General features: G+C 55.1%; 1 protein-coding gene across 3 annotated transcripts in view; it reads left to right on the top strand.

Annotated features, from left to right (window-relative positions):
* The window catches only part of LOC123756099 (centrosomal protein of 164 kDa), a 481,504-nt gene that overhangs the window by 236,330 nt on the left and 228,680 nt on the right, over positions 1-16,494 (top strand). For all 3 annotated transcript variants that reach the window (XR_011230545.1, XM_069336540.1, XM_069336539.1), the window contains exon 11: positions 12,081-12,354. Coding sequence is in view for 2 of the 3 variants with exons in the window: in XM_069336540.1 (XP_069192641.1) it covers positions 12,081-12,354 (274 nt within the window). In the remaining variant the exon portion in view is untranslated. The remainder of the gene's footprint in view (positions 1-12,080; positions 12,355-16,494) is intronic.

Here is a 16,494-nt window from a genome sequence, read left to right as displayed (position 1 = left end):
TGTTTGGTTTTCTAGTCACATTTGTGGTTTCTTTCTTCAGCTCGTGACTGCTAACAACCCACATCTGGTGTCTCTGCCGTGCATGTGCCATGGTTGTTTGTTTTGATGTGGGCAGTGTGCACATGTGCTGGGGTTCTGCGTTCTTTTCTCTTGGGCGCTTCACCTCTCGCTCCTCTCATTTCTCCAGTCCATGCCCTGTATCTCCTGGGGGTGTTCTGGATTGCTGCTATTGGGAGGACGCTGGGTTTTCCCTGCATATGGGTGTGTGGCTCCTCCTTCGCCTCTACCTCTACTCTTCTCCTGCATGTGTGGCTCTGCCTTCTTTCACTGGCAGTGCTCTTGGAATCTTCTTGGCTACGTTGTGTTGTGACTCGTTTGTGCCTACGTTCTGCAGGTGAGTTTATGCGATCTGGCATCTCTTTCGGCCAGGAGTTGATTCGTGGTTTTTGGATACGAATATAAGAACATCGGAACACAGGTGACTGCAGCAAGCCTATTGGGCCATATGAGGCAGCTCCTATTTATACCCATCCAGTCCCACTCTTATGCATGTCCAACCCATGCTTGAGTCCAGCTAGGGGCCTCACCTCCACCAGGTTACAAGGTACAATGGGGAGGGTATATGTTAAGGGGTTAGTGTTACTGTCTGGATGTTCTGAGGTGACATTTTGCTGCAGTTTTCATACTGTGGTTGTGTGTTGGGGATTGGTTGTGGCGTTTTGTTTGGCACTTCCATGCTTCTTCCTTGGGCCTTCCTTGTTCGTTTGGGTTAATGGTTGCCAGGGGGGGTCACGGCCCCATTTTTCATGGTCTTATCTGGGTCACTAATTCCTAGCCCATCTTGCAGTGCCTGGCTTCGCCCTTCCATATACCTTGGATTCTCTGTTCAGTACTTACCTAGTTGTACTTCCCTAGTTATGTTTGCGGGAGTTGAGCTTTGGCTTTTTTGGTCCCGCTTCTCACTCTGTCTTTCGCTCATGTGCAGGTTCCTGTGTCTGCAGGGCTCTATCTTATTTGTGCTTGTAGCTGTGTGTGTGGTGTCATCTTCCACCACATCACTTCCTCATGCGTTCTGCTTGTCTACTACTCTGACACTGCTATACTTCTTTCCCATGTCTCTTTGCCTCGTTTGGGCTTTCATTGCTCCGGTGTTCCCTGGTGCATGTGCCCCTGGGGTCCTGTAATCGGTCTTTCTCTGTCTTGTCAATTCCTTTGAGAATCTTAAATGTGGTGATCATATCCTTGTAGCTCATACTTCTTGGTTTGGGTACTGGTCTGGTGGCATACCTTTGCACCTTTTTGTTTTTCGTCTTGTGTTGGGACGTGTCACACAACTCTGTGATGTTGGTGTGGCTTGTTGGGACATGACCGGTGGCTCTGTGTGTTGTTGGTTGTGTTCCTTTCATTCCCGTATGCTACTTGCCTTCTTCGTTACCATTTTCAATCTTAGACTTGGTAAATTGAAATCTCCAAGGAAGATAATATCTGGAGCTGGGTTTGCTAGGTTATCAAGGATGTTCTCTATTTTGTGCATCTGCTCTGTGAATTCGTCAACCGTTGTATCTGGCGGTTCATATATTAGAATAATAATTAGGTTTAGTTTTTCTACCTTAATTCCAAGTACCTCTACCACTTCATTGGTTGAATTTAGTAGCTCTGTGCATACCAGGTCTTCTTTAATATACAGACCTACTCCTCCATTTGATCTAGTTTCTCTATCACATCTATATAAATTATAATTTGGAATCCAGATTTCACCATCCATGTAATCTTTTGTATGAGTTTCCGTGAATGCCCCAAATATTCAGTTTGACTCTAATAGTAGGCCATTTATGAACTTTACTGTATTTCTTGACTTTGGCTTTAAACCTTGAATGTTTGCAAATATGAATGATTGTCCATATTGTGTGTTACTTCTGGAAGGTTTTGGTAGTTCTTCCTCCTCTCTACCCTGACCCAGGGTGTGTTGTTGTGGCAATGATTTGTCCAGTTTTGGAAGTGATACTGGGGAGTGTGGTAGTCTCTGTGTAGTTCGGGGGTGTAGTATGTGTGGGCTTGATGACAAAACGTAGTCCAGTCCTGGGCATTTCCCCCTCTCCAACCGTACTCCTGCAACATTTTTGCGTCTGTTTCTCCCTCTGTTTCTGCCTGCCCCTAAAAAATTTCCAGGGCTATTATATTGGACTTCCTCTCTTATATAGCGCTGTGTACCTCTGACGTGGAAATCAATGCAATGAAGATCGTAGCATTTCCTCTCATTAACTGAGAGTTTGCATAACTTAGGGTGAAAATATCTATACTCTGTATCAAAACGACATCTGCCTTTCCCTAACCAGTTTCAGCATTTCCGTGGGGTGCATGAATGTGTATTCCGTGCCTCCGGTCCCAAATCTGCACTATCCATTTGCATAATACCTGCAAATATTTTCATCTGTGATTGTATTCTTATTGTTTGTACCCGTGCAAGACTTGGCTACCTCTGTTTTTTTCAGGCCCCTTTGTGGTAGTTCAGGTCCCTTTGTGGTAGTCCAGGCCCCTTTGTGGTAGTCCAGGCCCCTCTGTGGTAGTTCAGGCCCCTTTGTGGTAATCCAGGCCCTCTGTGGTAGTTCAGGCCCTCTGTGGTAGTCCAGAGCCTCTGTGGTAGTTCAAGACCTATGTGGTAGTCCAGGGGCCTCTGTGGTAGTCCAGGCCCCTTTGTGGTAGTCCAGGCCCATTTGTGGTGGTCCAGGCCCATTTGTTGTAGTCCAGGCCCCTTTGTGGTAATCCAGGGGCTCTGTAGTAGTCCAGGCCCTCTGTGGTAGTCCAGGGCCTCTGTGGTAGTCCAAGGCCTCTGTGGTATTCCAGGCCCCTTTGCAGTAGTCCAGGTCCTCTGTGGTTGTCCAGGGCTTCTGTGGTAGTCCAGGCCCTCTGTGGTAGTCCAGGGCCTCTGTGGTAGTCCAGGCCCTCTGTGGTAGTCCAGGCCCCTTTGTGGTAGTCCAGGCCCTCTGTGGTAGTTTAGGGGCCTCTGTGGTAGTCCAGGCCCTCTGTGGTAGTCCAGGGCCTCTGTGGTAGTCCAGGACCCTTAGTGGTAGTCCTGGCCCCTTTGTGGTAGTCCAGGCTCATTTGTGGTAGTCCAGGCCCCTTTGTGGTAGTCCTAGGCCTCTGTAGTAGTCCAGGGCCTCTGTGGTAGTCCAGGGCCTCTGTGGTAGTCCAGCGGCCTCTGTTGTAGTTCAGGGCCTCTGTGGTAGTCCAGGCTCTGGGTGGTAGTCCAGGGCCTCTGTGGTAGTCCAGGCTCTCTGTGGTAGTCCAGGGCCTCTGTGGTAGTCCAGGCTCTTGGTGGTAGTCCAGGGCCTCTGTGGTAGTCCAGGCTCTCTGTGGTAGTCCAGGCTCTCTGTGGTAGTCCAGGCTCTCTGGTAGTCCAGGCTCTCTGTGGTAGTCCAGGGCCTCTGTGGTAGTCCAGGACCTCTGTGGTAGTCCAGGACCTCTGTGGAAGTCCAGGGCCTCTGTGGTAGTCCAGCTCCTCTGTGGTAGTCCAGGACCTCTGTGGTAGTCCAGGACCTCTGTGGTAGTCCAGGGCCTCTGTGGTAGTCCAGCCTATCTGTGGTAGTCCAGGGCCTCTGTGGTAGTCCAGCCTATCTGTGGTAGTCCAGGGCCTCTGTGGTAGTCCAGGCTCTTGGTGGTAGTCCAGGGCCTCTGTGGTAGTCCAGGCTCTCTGTGGTAGTCCAGGCTCTCTGTGGTAGTCCAGGCTCTCTGGTAGTCCAGGCTCTCTGTGGTAGTCCAGGGCCTCTGTGGTAATCCAGGACCTCTGTGGAAGTCCAGGGCCTCTGTGGTAGTCCAGGTCCTCTGTGGTAGTCCAGGACCTCTGTGGTAGTCCAGGGCCTCTGTGGTAGTCCAGCCTATCTGTGGTATTTCACTCTCTCTGTGGTAGTCCAGGCCCTCTATGGTAGTCCAGGGCCTCTGTTGTAGTCCAATGGCCTGTGTGGTAGTCCAGGGTCTCTGTTGTAACCCAGGCTCTCTGTGGTAGTCCAGGGCCTCTGTTGTAGTCCAGGCCCTCTATGGTAGTCCAGGCCCCTCTGTGGTATTCCAGGCCCATCTGTGGTAGTCAAGGGCCTCTGTGGTATTCCAGGCCCTCTGTGGTAGTCCAGGCCCCTCTGTGGTAGTCCAGACCCTCTGTGGTAGTCCAGGCCCTCGGTGGTAGTTCAGGCCCTCTGTGGTAGTTCAGGGCCTCTGTGGTAGTCCAGGCCCCTTTGTGGCTGTTGTTCAACATCCTCCCAGCGACTATAAGAAATATTGCCGGAACAACCGTAGACATCTTCAAGAGAAAACTGGACTGTTTTCTAAGAGAAGTTCCGGATCAGCTGGACTATGGTGGGTATGTGGGCCTGCGGGCCGCTGCAAGCAACAGCCTGGTGGACCAAACTCTCACAAGTCAAGCCTGGCCTCGGGCCGGGCTTGGGGAGTAGAAGAACTCCCAGAACCCATCAACCAGGTATCAACCAGGTATCAACCAGGTGTGGTAGTCCAGGCGCCTTTGTGGTAGTCCAGGCCCCTTTGTGGTAGTCCAGGGGCCCTCTGTGGTTGTCCAGGGCCTCTGTGATAGTCTAGGGTCTTCTGTGGTAGTCCAGGGGCCTCTGTGGTAATCCAGGCGCCTTTGTGGTAGTCGAGGCCCCTTTGTGGTAGTCCAGGGTCTTCTGTGGTTGTCCAGGGGCTCAGTGGTAGTCCAGGGTCTTCTGTGGTTGTCCAGGGGCTCAGTGGTAGTCCAGGGCCTCTGTGGTAGTCCAGGGCCTCTGTGGTAGTCCAGGGGCCTCTGTGGTAATCCAGGGCCTCTGTGGTAGTCCAGGGCCTCTGTAGTAGTCCAGGGCCTCTGTAGTAGTCCAGGGCCTCTGTGGTAGTCCAGGGCCTCTGTGGTAGTCCAGGGCCTCTGTGGTAGTCCAGGGCCTCTGTGGTAGTCCAGGTTCTCTGTGGTAGTGCAGGACCTCTGTGGTATTTCAGGGCCTCTGTGGTAGTCCAGGGCCTCTGTGGTAGTCCAGGGCCTCTGTGGTAGTGCAGGCTCTCTGTGGTAATCCAGGGCCTCTGTGGTAGTCCAGGGCCTGTGTGGTAGTCCATGCTGGTAGTCCTAGACTACCCTTCTGTGGTTGTCCAGGTCCTCTGTGGTAGTCCAGGTTCTCTGTGGTAGTCCAGGTCCTCTGTGGTAGTTCAGGCCCCTCTGTGGTAGTCCAGGTACTCAGTGGTATTCCAGGGCCTCTGTGATAGTCCAGGTACTCAGTGGTAGTCCAGGCTCTCTGTGGCTGTCCAGGGGCCTCTGTGGTAGTCCAGCGGCCTCTGTGGTAGTCCAGGATCTCTGTGGTAGTCCAGGGCCTCTGTGATAGTTGAGGCTCTCTGTGGTAGTCCAGGACCTCTGTGGTAGTCCAGGCCTCTGTGGTAGTCCAGGCTCTCTATGGTAGTCAAGGCTGTTTGTGGTAGTCCAGGGCCTCTGTGATAGTTGAGGCTCTCTTTGGTAGTCTATGCTCTCTGTGGTAGTCCAGACCTCTGTGGTAGTCCAGGCTCTCTATGGTAGTCTAGGCCTCTATGGTAGTCCAGGCTTTCTGTGGTAGTCCAGGACCTCTGTGGTAGTCCAGGATCTCTGTGGTAGTCCAGGATCTCTGTGGTAGTCCAGGACCTCTGTGGTAGTCCAGGCTGTCTGTGGTAGGCCAGGATCTCTCTGGTAGTCCAGGCTCTCTGTGGTAGTCCAAGACCTCGATAGTAGTCCATGGCCTCTGTGGAAGTCCAGGCTCTCTGTGATAGTCCAGGACCTCTGTGGTAGTCCAGGCCTTCTTTGTGGTAGTCCAGGCCCTCTGTGGTAGTTCAGGCCTCTTTGTCGTAGTCCAGGCCTCTCTTTGGTAGTCCAGGCACCTCTGTGGTAGTTCAGGCCTTCTGTGGTAGTCCAGGCCCTCTGTGGTAGTCCAGGGCCTCTGTGGTAGTCCAAGGTCTCTGTGGTAGTCCAGGCTCTCTGTGATGGTCCGGCCCTGTGTGATAGTCCTGGTCCTCTGTGGTAGTCCAGAGTCTCTGTGGTAGTCCTGGTCCTCTGTGGTAGTCCAGAGTCTCTGTGGTAGTCCAGATCGTCTGTGGGAGTCTAAGGTCTCTGTGGTAGGCAAGGGCCCTTTGTAGTAGTCCAGGGCCTCTGTGGAAGTCCAGGTCATCTGTGGTAGTCCAGGCTCCCTGTAGTAGTCCAGGGCCTCTGTGGTACTCCAGGGCCTTGGTGGTAGTCCAGGTAGGGAGCTGGTCGGCCGAGCGGACAGCACGCTGGCGTTGTGATCCTGTGGTCCTGGGTTTGATCCCAGGCACCGGCGAGAAACAACATGCAGAGTTTCTTTCACCCAATGTCCCTGTTACCTAGCAGTAAAATAGGTACCTGGGTGTTAGTCAGCTGTCACGGGCTGCTTCCTGGGGGTGGAGACCTGGTCGAGGACCGGGCCGCGGGGACACTAAAAGCCCCGAAATCATCTCAAGATAACCTCAAGATAACCTCTGTGGTAGTCCAGGCCGTCTGTGGTAGTCCAGGGCCTCTGTGGTAGTCCAGGCCTTTTGTGGTAGTCCAGGGTCTCTGTGGTAGTCTAGGGCCTTTGTGGTAGTCCAGGCCCTTCTGTGGTAGTCCAGGGTCTCTGTTGTAGTCCAGGGCCCTTTGTAGCAGTCCAGGTCCACTGTGGTAGTCCAGGTCCTCTGTGGTAGTCCAGGTTGTCTGTGGTAGTCCTGGTCCACAGTGGTAGGCCAGGGGCCCTCACTGATAGTCCAGGACCTCTGTGGTAGTCCAGGGCCTCTGTGGTAGTCCAGGCCCTCTGTGGTAGTCCAGGTCTTCTGTGGTAGTCCAGGGCCTCTGTGGTAGTCCAGGCCCTCTGTGGTAGTCCAGGTCTTCTGTGGTAGTCCAGGGCCTCTGTGGTAGTCCAGGTCGTCTGTGGTAGTCCAGGGTCTCTGTGGTAGTGCAGGGTCTCTGTGGTAGTCCAGGCCCTCTGTGGTAGTCCAGGTCTTCTGTGGTAGTCCAGGGCCTCTGTGGTAGTCCAGGTCGTCTGTGGTAGTCCAGGGTCTCTGTGGTAGTGCAGGGTCTCTGTGGTAGTCCAGGGCCTCTGTGGTAGTCCAGGCCCTCTGTGGTAGTCCAGGTCTTCTGTGGTAGTCCAGGGCCTCTGTGGTAGTCCAGGTCGTCTGTGGTAGTCCAGGTCGTCTGTGGTAGTCCAGGTCCACTGTGGTAGTCCAGGTCCTCAGTGGTAGACCAGGGGCCCTCACTGATAGTCCAGGACCTCTGTGGTAGTCCAGGGCCTCTGTGGTAGTCCAGGCCCTCTGTGGTAGTCCAGGTCTTCTGTGGTAGTCCAGGGTCTCTGTGGTAGTCCAGGGTCTCTGTGGTAGTCCAGGGTCTCTGTGGTAGTCCAGGGTCTCTGTGGTAGTCCAGGCCCTCTGTGGTTGTCCAGATCCTCTGTGGTAGTCCAGGTCCTCTGTGGTAGTCCAGGTCCTCTGTGGTAGTCCAGGTACTCAGTGGTAGTCCAGGCTCTCTGTGGTAGTCCAGGCTCTCTGTGGTAGTCCAAGCAATTTGTGGTAGTCCATGGCCTCTGTGGTAGTCCAAGCAATCTGTGGTAGTCCAGGCTCTGTGGTAGTCCAGGTCCTCTGTGGTGGTAGTCCAGGCCCCTCTGGTAGTCCAGGGCCCTCTGTGGTAGTCCAGGCCCTCTGTGGTAGTCCAGGCCCTCTGTGGTAGTCCAGGCCCTCTGTGGTAGTCCATGTCCTCTGTGGTAGTTCAGGGGGGCCTCTGTGGTAGTCCAGGGCCTTTGTAGTGGTAGTCCATGCCTTCTGTGGTAGTCCAGAACCTTCTGTGGTTGTCCAGGCCCTTTGTGGTAGTCCAGGCTCCCGAGTGGTAGTCCAGGGCCTCTGTGGTAGTCCAAACAATCTGTGGTAGTCCATGGCCTCTGTGGTAGTCCAAGCAATCTGTGGTAGTCCAGGCTCTCTGTGGTAGTCCAGTGGCCCCTGTGGTAGTCCAAGCAATCTGTGGTAGTCTAGGCTCTGTGGTAGTCCAGGTCCTCTGTGGTGGTAGTCTAGGCCCCTCTGGTAGTTCAGGGCCTCTGTGGTAGTCCAGGCCCTCTGTGGTAGTCCAGGCCCTCTGTGGTAGTCCAGGCCCTCTGTGGTAGTCCAGGCCCTCTGTGGTAGTCCAGGTCCTCTGTGGTACTCCAGGGCCTTTGTAGTGGTAGTCCATGCCTTCTGTGGTAGTCCAGGCCCTTTGTGGTAGTCCAGGCTCCCGAGTGGTAGTCCAGGGCCTCTGTGGTAGTCCAGGCTCTCTGTGGTAGTCCAGGCTCTCTGTGGTAGTCCAGGCCCTCTGTGGTAGTCCAGGGCCTCTGTGGTAGTCCAGGGCCTCTGTGGTAGTCTAGGTCCTCTGTGGTAGTCCAGGTCCTCTGTGGTAGTCCAGGTCCTCTGTGGTAGTCCAGGGCCTCTGTAGTAGTCCTAGCCCTCTGTAGTAGTCCAGGGCCTCTGTGGTAGTCCAGGGCCTCTGTGGTAGTCCAGGGCCTCTGTGGTAGGCCTGGGCCTCAGTGGTAGTCCAGGGCCTCTGTGGTAGTCGTGGACCTCAGTGGTAGTCCAGGCGCTCTGTTGTAGTCCAGGCCCTCTGTGCTAGTCCAGGGCCTCAATGGTAGTCCAGGCCCTCTGTGGTAGTCCAGGCTCTCTGTAGTAGTCCAGGCTCTCTGTGGTAGTCCCGGGCCTCTGTGGTAGTCCAGGGCATCTGTGGTAGTCCAGGGCCTCTGTGGTAGTACAGGCTCTCTGCAGTAGTCCAGAACTTCTGTGGTAGTCCAGGTCCTCTGTGGTAGTCCAGGCTCTCTGTTGTAGTTCAGGCCCTCTGTGATAGTCAAAGCCCTCTGTGGTAATCCAGGGCCTCTGTGGTAGTCCAAGTCCTCTGTCGTAGTCCTGGCCCTCTGTGGTAGTCCAGGCTCTTTGTGGTAGTCCAGGCTCTCTGGTGTTAGTCCAGGTCCTCTGTGGTAGTCCAGAGGCCTCTGTGGTAATCCTGGCCCTCTGTGGTAGTCCAGACTCTTTGTGGTAGTCCAAGTCCTCTGTAGTGGTAGTCCAGGTTCTCTGTGGTAGTGCATGCCTCTGTGGTAGTTCAGGCAACTCTGTGGTAGTCTAGGGCTTCTGTGGTAGTCCAGGATCTCTGTGGTAGTCCAGGGCTTCTGTGGTAGTCCAGGCCTGCTGTGGTGGTAGTCCAGGCCCTCTGTGATAGTCCAGGTTCTCTGTGGTAGTGCAGGCCCCCCTGTGGTACTCCAGAGCTTCTGTGGTAGTCCAGGCCCCCCCTGTGGTAGTCCAGGCCTCCTGTTGTAGTCCAGGCCTTCCTGTGGTAGTCCAGGCCCTCTGTGATAGTCCAGGTTCTCTGTGGTAGTGCAGGCCCCCCTGTGGTAGTCCAGGCCCCCCTGGGGTAGTCCAGGCCTCCTGTTGTAGTCCAGGCCTTCCTGTGGTAGTCCAGGCCCACTGTGGTGGTAGTCCAGGCCCTCTGTGGTAGTGCAGTCCCCCCTGTGGTAGTCCAGGCCCCCCTATGGTAGTCCAGGCCGATGTGTTGGTAGTCCAGGAACTCCGTGGTAGTGCAGGCCCCCCTGTCGTAGTCCAGGCCCCCCTGTCGTAGTCCAGGCCCTCTGTGGTGATAGTCCAGACCCCCTGTGGTAGTCCAGGCCTCCTGTGGTAGTGCAGGCCCCCCTTTAGTAGTCTAGGCCCCCTGTGGTAGTCCAGGCCCCCTGTGGTAGTCCAGACCTGCTGTGGTGGTAGTCCAGACCCTCTGTTGTAGTGCAGGGCCCCCTGTGGTAGTCCAGGCCCTCTGTGGTGGTAGTCCAGGCCCTCTGTGGTGGTAGTCCAGGCCCTCTGTGGTAGTGCAGGCCCCCCTTTGGTAGTCCAGTCCCTCTGTGGTGGTAATTGAGGCCCTCTGTGGTAGTGCAGGCCCCCTCTGTGGTAGTCCAGGCCCTCTGTGGTATTAGTCCAGGCCCTCTGTGGTAGTCCAAATCTTCTGTAGTAGTCCAGGCCCTCTGTGGTAGTGCAGGCCCCCCTGTGGTACTCCAGGCCCGCTGTGGTGGTAGTCCAGGCCCCCTGTGGTAGTGCAGGCCCCCCTGTCGTAGTCCAGGTGCTCTGTGGTGGTAGTCCAGGCCCCCTGTGGTAGTCCAGGCCCCCTGTGGTAGTCCAGGTCTTCTGTAGTAGTCCAGACCCCTTGGTAGTCCAGGGCTTCTGTAGTAGTCCAGACCCCTGTGGTTGTCCAGGGCTTCTGTAGTAGTCCAGACCCCTTGGTAGTCCAGGGCTTCTGTAGTAGTCCAGACCCCTGTGGTAGTCCAGGGCTTCTGTAGTAGTCCAGACCCCCTGTGGTAGTCCAGGGCTTCTGTAGTAGTCCAGACCCCCTGTGGTAGTCCAGGGCTTCTGTAGTAGTCCAGACCCCCTGTGGTAGTCCAGGCCCCCTGTGGTAGTCCAGGTCTTCTGTAGTAGTCCAGACCCCTTGGTAGTCCAGGGCTTCTGTAGTAGTCCAGACCCCTGTGGTTGTCCAGGGCTTCTGTAGTAGTCCAGACCCCTTGGTAGTCCAGGGCTTCTGTAGTAGTCCAGACCCCTGTGGTAGTCCAGGGCTTCTGTAGTAGTCCAGACCCCCTGTGGTAGTCCAGGGCTTCTGTAGTAGTCCAGACCCCCTGTGGTAGTCCAGGGCTTCTGTAATAGTCCAGACCCCCTGTGGTAGTCCAGGGCTTCTGTAGTAGTCCAGACCCCCTGTGGTAGTCCAGGGCTTCTGTAGTAGTCCAGACCCCCTGTGGTAGTCCAGGGCTTCTGTAGTAGTCCAGACCCCTGTGGTAGTCCAGGGCTTCTGTAGTAGTCCAGACCCCCTGTGGTAGTCCAGGGCTTCTGTAGTAGTCCAGACCCCTGTGGTAGTCCAGGGCTTCTGTAGTAGTCCAGACCCCCTGTGGTAGTCCAGGGCTTCTGTAATAGTCCAGACCCCCTGTGGTAGTCCAGGGCTTCTGTAGTAGTCCAGACCCCCTGTGGTAGTCCAGGGCTTCTGTAGTAGTCCAGACCCCCTGTGGTAGTCCAGGGCTTCTGTAGTAGTCCAGACCCCTGTGGTAGTCCAGGGCTTCTGTAGTAGTCCAGACCCCCTGTGGTAGTCCAGGGCTTCTGTAGTAGTCCAGACCCCTGTGGTAGTCCAGGGATTCTGTAGTAGTCCAGACCCCCTGTGGTAGTCCAGGGCTTCTGTAGTAGTCCAGACCCCCTGTGGTAGTCCAGGGCTTCTGTAGTAGTCCAGACCCCCTGTGGTAGTCCAGGGCTTCTGTAATAGTCCAGACCCCCTGTGGTAGTCCAGGGCTTCTGTAGTAGTCCAGACCCCCTGTGGTAGTCCAGGGCTTCTGTAGTAGTCCAGACCCCTGTGGTAGTCCAGGGCTTCTGTAGTAGTCCAGACCCCCTGTGGTAGTCCAGGGCTTCTGTAGTAGTCCAGACCCCTGTGGTAGTCCAGGGCTTCTGTAGTAGTCCAGACCCCCTGTGGTAGTCCAGGGCTTCTGTAGTAGTCCAGACCCCTGTGGTAGTCCAGGGCTTCTGTAGTAGTCCAGACCCCCTGTGGTAGTCCAGGGCTTCTGTAGTAGTCCAGACCCCTGTGGTAGTCCAGGGCTTCTGTAGTAGTCCAGACCCCCTGTGGTAGTCCAGGGCTTCTGTAGTAGTCCAGACCCCCTGTGGTAGTCCAGGGCTTCTGTAGTAGTCCAGACCCCCTGTGGTAGTCCAGGGCTTCTGTAGTAGTCCAGACCCCTGTGGTAGTCCAGGGCTTCTGTAGTAGTCCAGACCCCTGTGGTAGTCCAGGGCTTCTGTAGTAGTCCAGACCCCCTGTGGTAGTCCAGGGCTTCTGTAGTAGTCCAGACCCCCTGTGGTAGTCCAGGGCTTCTGTAGTAGTCCAGGCTCTCTATGATAGGGTCATGTTGCTCCATGTTCTCATTACTGTGCATAAGTGAAATTAACTAATATCACATATTACTACTATTTCTCTATTATTATTGTTGTTATTATTATTACAGTATTATTATTATTATTATTATTATTATTATTATTATTATTATTATTATTATTATTATTATTATTATTACTGATTGTTATTTTGTTCCCAGGAAAGAACACAAAGCTCACATTGAAAAATTTCAAGAACAAGAGAAGAAAAAATTGGAACAGAAAAGAAAAGAAATTAATTCTAAACTTATACAAGAAAATAATAAAGATATTGAAGGTATAAAAATTCGTATAGAAAAGGAAAGTAATGAGAGAAAAAATAAATTAATTAAAGAAATAGAAGAGAGAAATAATGAAGAGATAGAAAAGATTAAGTTGGAGTTTGCACAAGACATGCAGCAGAAGAAGGAGAAGATGCAGAGAGAACACGAGGAGGTGAGTCTGCAAAACTAATACCGTATATGTCTACTGAATTATTTTACATTTTTTCTGGGGGGAGCCCCGAAGGTTCCCCGGAGCTATCGAGGCTGGATGGATATGTATAACTTTTTGGCATCAGTCAATGCATGGAGTTCTTGCCTACCGGGGACCACGAGCCAGAACCTAGCCCCCTCTAGAGGCACGAGGAGCAATGGCCTATAGAGACCTCCCTTATGATTGGGAGCATTCTATGTCTGCCATCGACTGGGACAGGCACCCAGAAAGGTAGGCACCCCAAAACAAACCCCTATTCTGGTAAACTATTGCGACCGAAGACCGAACAGGTGGACAGAACTCTCCAAACAAAAATTAGCCCTCATGACGTCATCATGTCGCCGCGCCGCCGTCTGCGCAACCCCCCGTCCCCCTCTCCCCCCTCCCGTCCCCGGGAGGGGGAAGGGGGGAGCCCCAGACCCCATTGTCGGCGACCCAACCATTAGTTCTCAGGCTGATGGGATCTGGTGCGGTCGTGTCTCTGGCTCCTGTTTGCAGTTGCAGGTCTGTTCCTGGTGGTCTGAGCTGTCCCTTCTGGTGGTGTGTGGGCCAGGAGTATTATTCCACGGTGCTCGGGCTGCATGCGCCTAGGGTTATCTTCCCTAGGTGCCCTGTAAGTACTGCCCTTGGAGCTTAGGGCTACCTTCTCTGGGTCGCCTTGGGGTCTACCTCCGCTGTGCCGTGTACGGCTCGGTACTTGGCCGCCCTTGAGGTCAGCTGGGTTTTTTTCTTGCCCTTGTTTGTCTGTGGGTAGGGGGTAGTTTTCGTCACTGGCAGGGGCGCAGGGTACTGCACAGCTAGTTTTCACCAATAACAGCGGCCAGCTCTGTTCCGCCTGGGTACGTTGTCCTCTTGCGGGGTTTTTCTTTTGTTTTTGTTTTTTGCCTGGTGGGGGGGTCTGCCTGTTTGGTCCCCATCGCTGTTCTTGGGGTTTGTCTCCAGATTGTCTACTTGGTGGTCCTCCCCGCTTGGCCCCCGTGAGTGTACACGTCCCGGGGGTTCAGCTATAGTAGTTTGTTGGTAGTTTTGGGTGCCAGTTCGCAGTACCCTGCCTGGGCTTCCCTTAGCGTGTTATCAAGGCTAAGGGCCCTGGAAAACCCCACGGGGGCTACGTGGTCTGATGGATGTGACCCCTGAGTCCCCCCTCGCGTCCTGCGAGTTTGACGGTTGCTCTGTCCCCTTGTCTCAGGGGGACACTCACCGGTTTTGCCTCCGCCATGCTGCCTGTTGGGTCGGTGATTGCTTTGACCCAGAGTCATGCGACGTGTGTTGTCTGTACGTACTCCAGTTCACCCAGGCTACTGCGCCTGATATGCGGGTGAGGGCAGCTGAGGCGTTGCATGCTCGCTTTAGGTTGCTGCAACGCGCTAGGTTGGTCGCTGCCCCGGATGCCCCGAGACTGCCCCGTTTTGGTTATAGGGACCCGGACTTGTGGGTGGGGGTAGCTTCGTCTCTGGTTCCTTCCGCCCCTCCAAGTCCTTCCCCTTCTGTTGCTCGTTCGGTCCCCCCCCCCCCCCCTTGCTGCCAGCTCCTAAACGTCTGAGGGTTTCGGAGCCGGGGCTGGGTTTAGTCGATTGTGAGACTCGGCGGTCTCGGGGGTGTCCACTTCTGAAGCAGTGGCGGAGGCATTCGAGCCTGGTCCTTCTGCCGAAGCTTCTGGGTCTGGCCAATGGGCCCCCTTTGTTCCTGCTTTGTCGGCTGCTCCCACCTTTTCTTTGGGGGTGGGGGCTCAGGAGGACGGCTCGGCCCCAGGCCCTCTGGGTGAGGTTCCTGGGGTTGGGGAGGGGTTGGCTTGGGGGCCTTGGGCCCCGTTGGACCCCGCCTGGGTTTTTTTTTGCCCTCCAAGCAGGGCTTGGTGTTACAAAGAGAGGGGTTCTTTTTCGCTCCCTCCGCGTACGAATTGGATTTGGTGTCCACCCCTCCCCGGGTTAGGTTCCGTGACCCTGAGGGTTCTTCGGTTCCGTCTTTCCAGAGGTTTCCCGCTTCCCATGTTTCGGCTTCAGAGGTGTGGGAGGCCTTGGCGGCTTACCTCTTGCGGGACCCAGATTATGCCTTCCTGATGGATCCTCGTTCCTTCGTGTATGGATCCCCAGGTTCGTGCTGGTTTCGTTATGAGGTTCCGGAGTCATCCTGGTTGGCAGACTGTCCTCTCTTTTCGTTGGAGGCTTGGCACACGTTCTGTCGGTCCCATGCGCTTGAGTGGCGAGAGGTTTCCTTGGCATTGCAGGTTTTCCTGGGGGGCGCTTTCGAGCATCTGAATGCTTGTTTGTTCGCCCCTGCCCTTCTGCGGGATGTTGGTGTCATGCAGCTTCACGTGCAGGTTCCTTCCCTCTCGGCTGCCTTGATTGCGGAGGATTTGCGGACTCGTGGCCTGCTTGCTTCGGCTCTGCTGCCGGCCCAGCCTTGGTTTCAGGAGCTGCTTGCTCGGTGTCCGTACCCAAAGGTCTTCCCTCGGCTCCGCCTCTTTCAGCAGATCGGTCCGGCCCTGTACGAGGCTGGTTCCATCTTCTCCTCGAATCTTCGCATCTGGTGTTTTTGACTCGGGTTTATCATTCATTGTATGGTGCGCAGGTGGCTTTGTCGTTGGTCTCCCACCTGCGTGCTTCGTCTCAGCGGCAGTGTGAGGTTTCCTGGCAGTCCTTCCGGTTTTTCCTATCAGTGCGTCAGTGTTCTTCGGTCTCTATTAGGGTTGTTCTGTCCTTTCTCTCTTGGCTGTTTCAGGACTGTCATCTTATGCCGAATACTGTCGCTTCGTATCGTGCGGCGTTGGCGGAGCCGCTTCAGCTTGCTTTCGGGGTTGATGTTACTTCCGCCCCGTTTCGCAAGTTATCCCGGGCGTTGTTTCACCTCCGGCCTGCTCATGCGCCGCCTAAGCCGTCTTGGTCTTAGGACCGCTTGCTCTCGTTTCTCTCTCTGCCCCGGTTTGTGGTGGCCCCCTTCCGTTCGGGATTGTTTTTCCAAGGCTCTTTTCCTGTTGGCATTGGCCAAGGGGGGGTCGGGTTGGTGAGCTTCATGCTCTCCTCCGGCGCCGGGGTTTCTGCTCTTTCGGTCCTGGTGGTCGTTTTGTTCATTTGCAGCCGTCTCCCTCTTTTCTGGCGAAGAATGAGTCAGCTGCGTTCCTGAGGGGGCTGTAGGTTGTTGATGCTTGGTTGGTAAGGCTGGGGGTGCATCGTGTGTTGTGTCCGGTTGCAGCTCTCTGCCGTTATTTGCGCGCCACGGCTTCTGTTGCCGGGGATGCCCTCTGGGTTGATCCGGTTTCCCTTCTTCCCTGTTCCCGGGGCTCGGGTCTCTCAGGTTGTCCGCAGGGTTATTAATTAAGTGTAGCCAGCCTGTGGTTTTCCCCGGGCCCACGACGTTCGAAAATTTGCTGCTTTGGCGGCTGTCTTTGGCAACATGTCATGGGTGGACATTCGGGCCCGGGGTTTTTGGAGATCGAACAGGGTCCTGGCCGCTCGCTACCTGGTGAATGTTCCTGGGCCTCATCGGGGCTGCGTTGCTTTGGGTCGACGGTTGCAGCAAGTTGTCTCGCCTTCGCGTTGAGGAGTGAGGACGGACCGCCGCCCGGGTAAGTCCCTGTTTTTTCCTTATCTTTGGGTAGTTAGCTCCGGGGAGCCGACGGGGCTCCCCTCAGAAATCCAGCATTGAATGTAATGAAACGCCATTTTCTGGGTGAGTCCCAGAGGCTCCCCGGCATCCCTCCCTCCCTCCGGTCAGCGTTGTTTTTCGCGTTTTTGACATCCAGCCTAAGAACTAATGGTTGGGTTGCCGACGGTGGGGTCTGGGGCTCCCCCCTTCCCCCTCCCGGGGAGGGGGGGGGTTGCGCAGACGGCGGCACGGCGACATGATGACGTCATGAGGGCTAATTTTCCTTTGGGGAGTTCTTTCCACCTGTTCGGTCTTCAGTCGCAATAGTTTACCAGAATAGGAGTTTGTTTTGGGGTGCCTACCTTTCTGGGTGCCTGTCCCGGTCGATGGCAGACATAGAATGCTCCCAATCATAAGTGGGGTGTCTATAGGCCATTGCTCCTCGTGCCTCTCTAGAGGGGGCCAGGTTCTGGCTCGTGGTCCCCGGTAGGCAAGAACTCCATGCATTGACTGATG

This window comes from Procambarus clarkii, chromosome 36 (assembly GCF_040958095.1).
Source record: "Procambarus clarkii isolate CNS0578487 chromosome 36, FALCON_Pclarkii_2.0, whole genome shotgun sequence".
NCBI classification, from domain to species: domain Eukaryota; kingdom Metazoa; phylum Arthropoda; class Malacostraca; order Decapoda; family Cambaridae; genus Procambarus; species Procambarus clarkii.
Note: the sequence above shows the minus strand (reverse complement) of the source record. Positions and strands in the feature narration are given on the sequence as shown.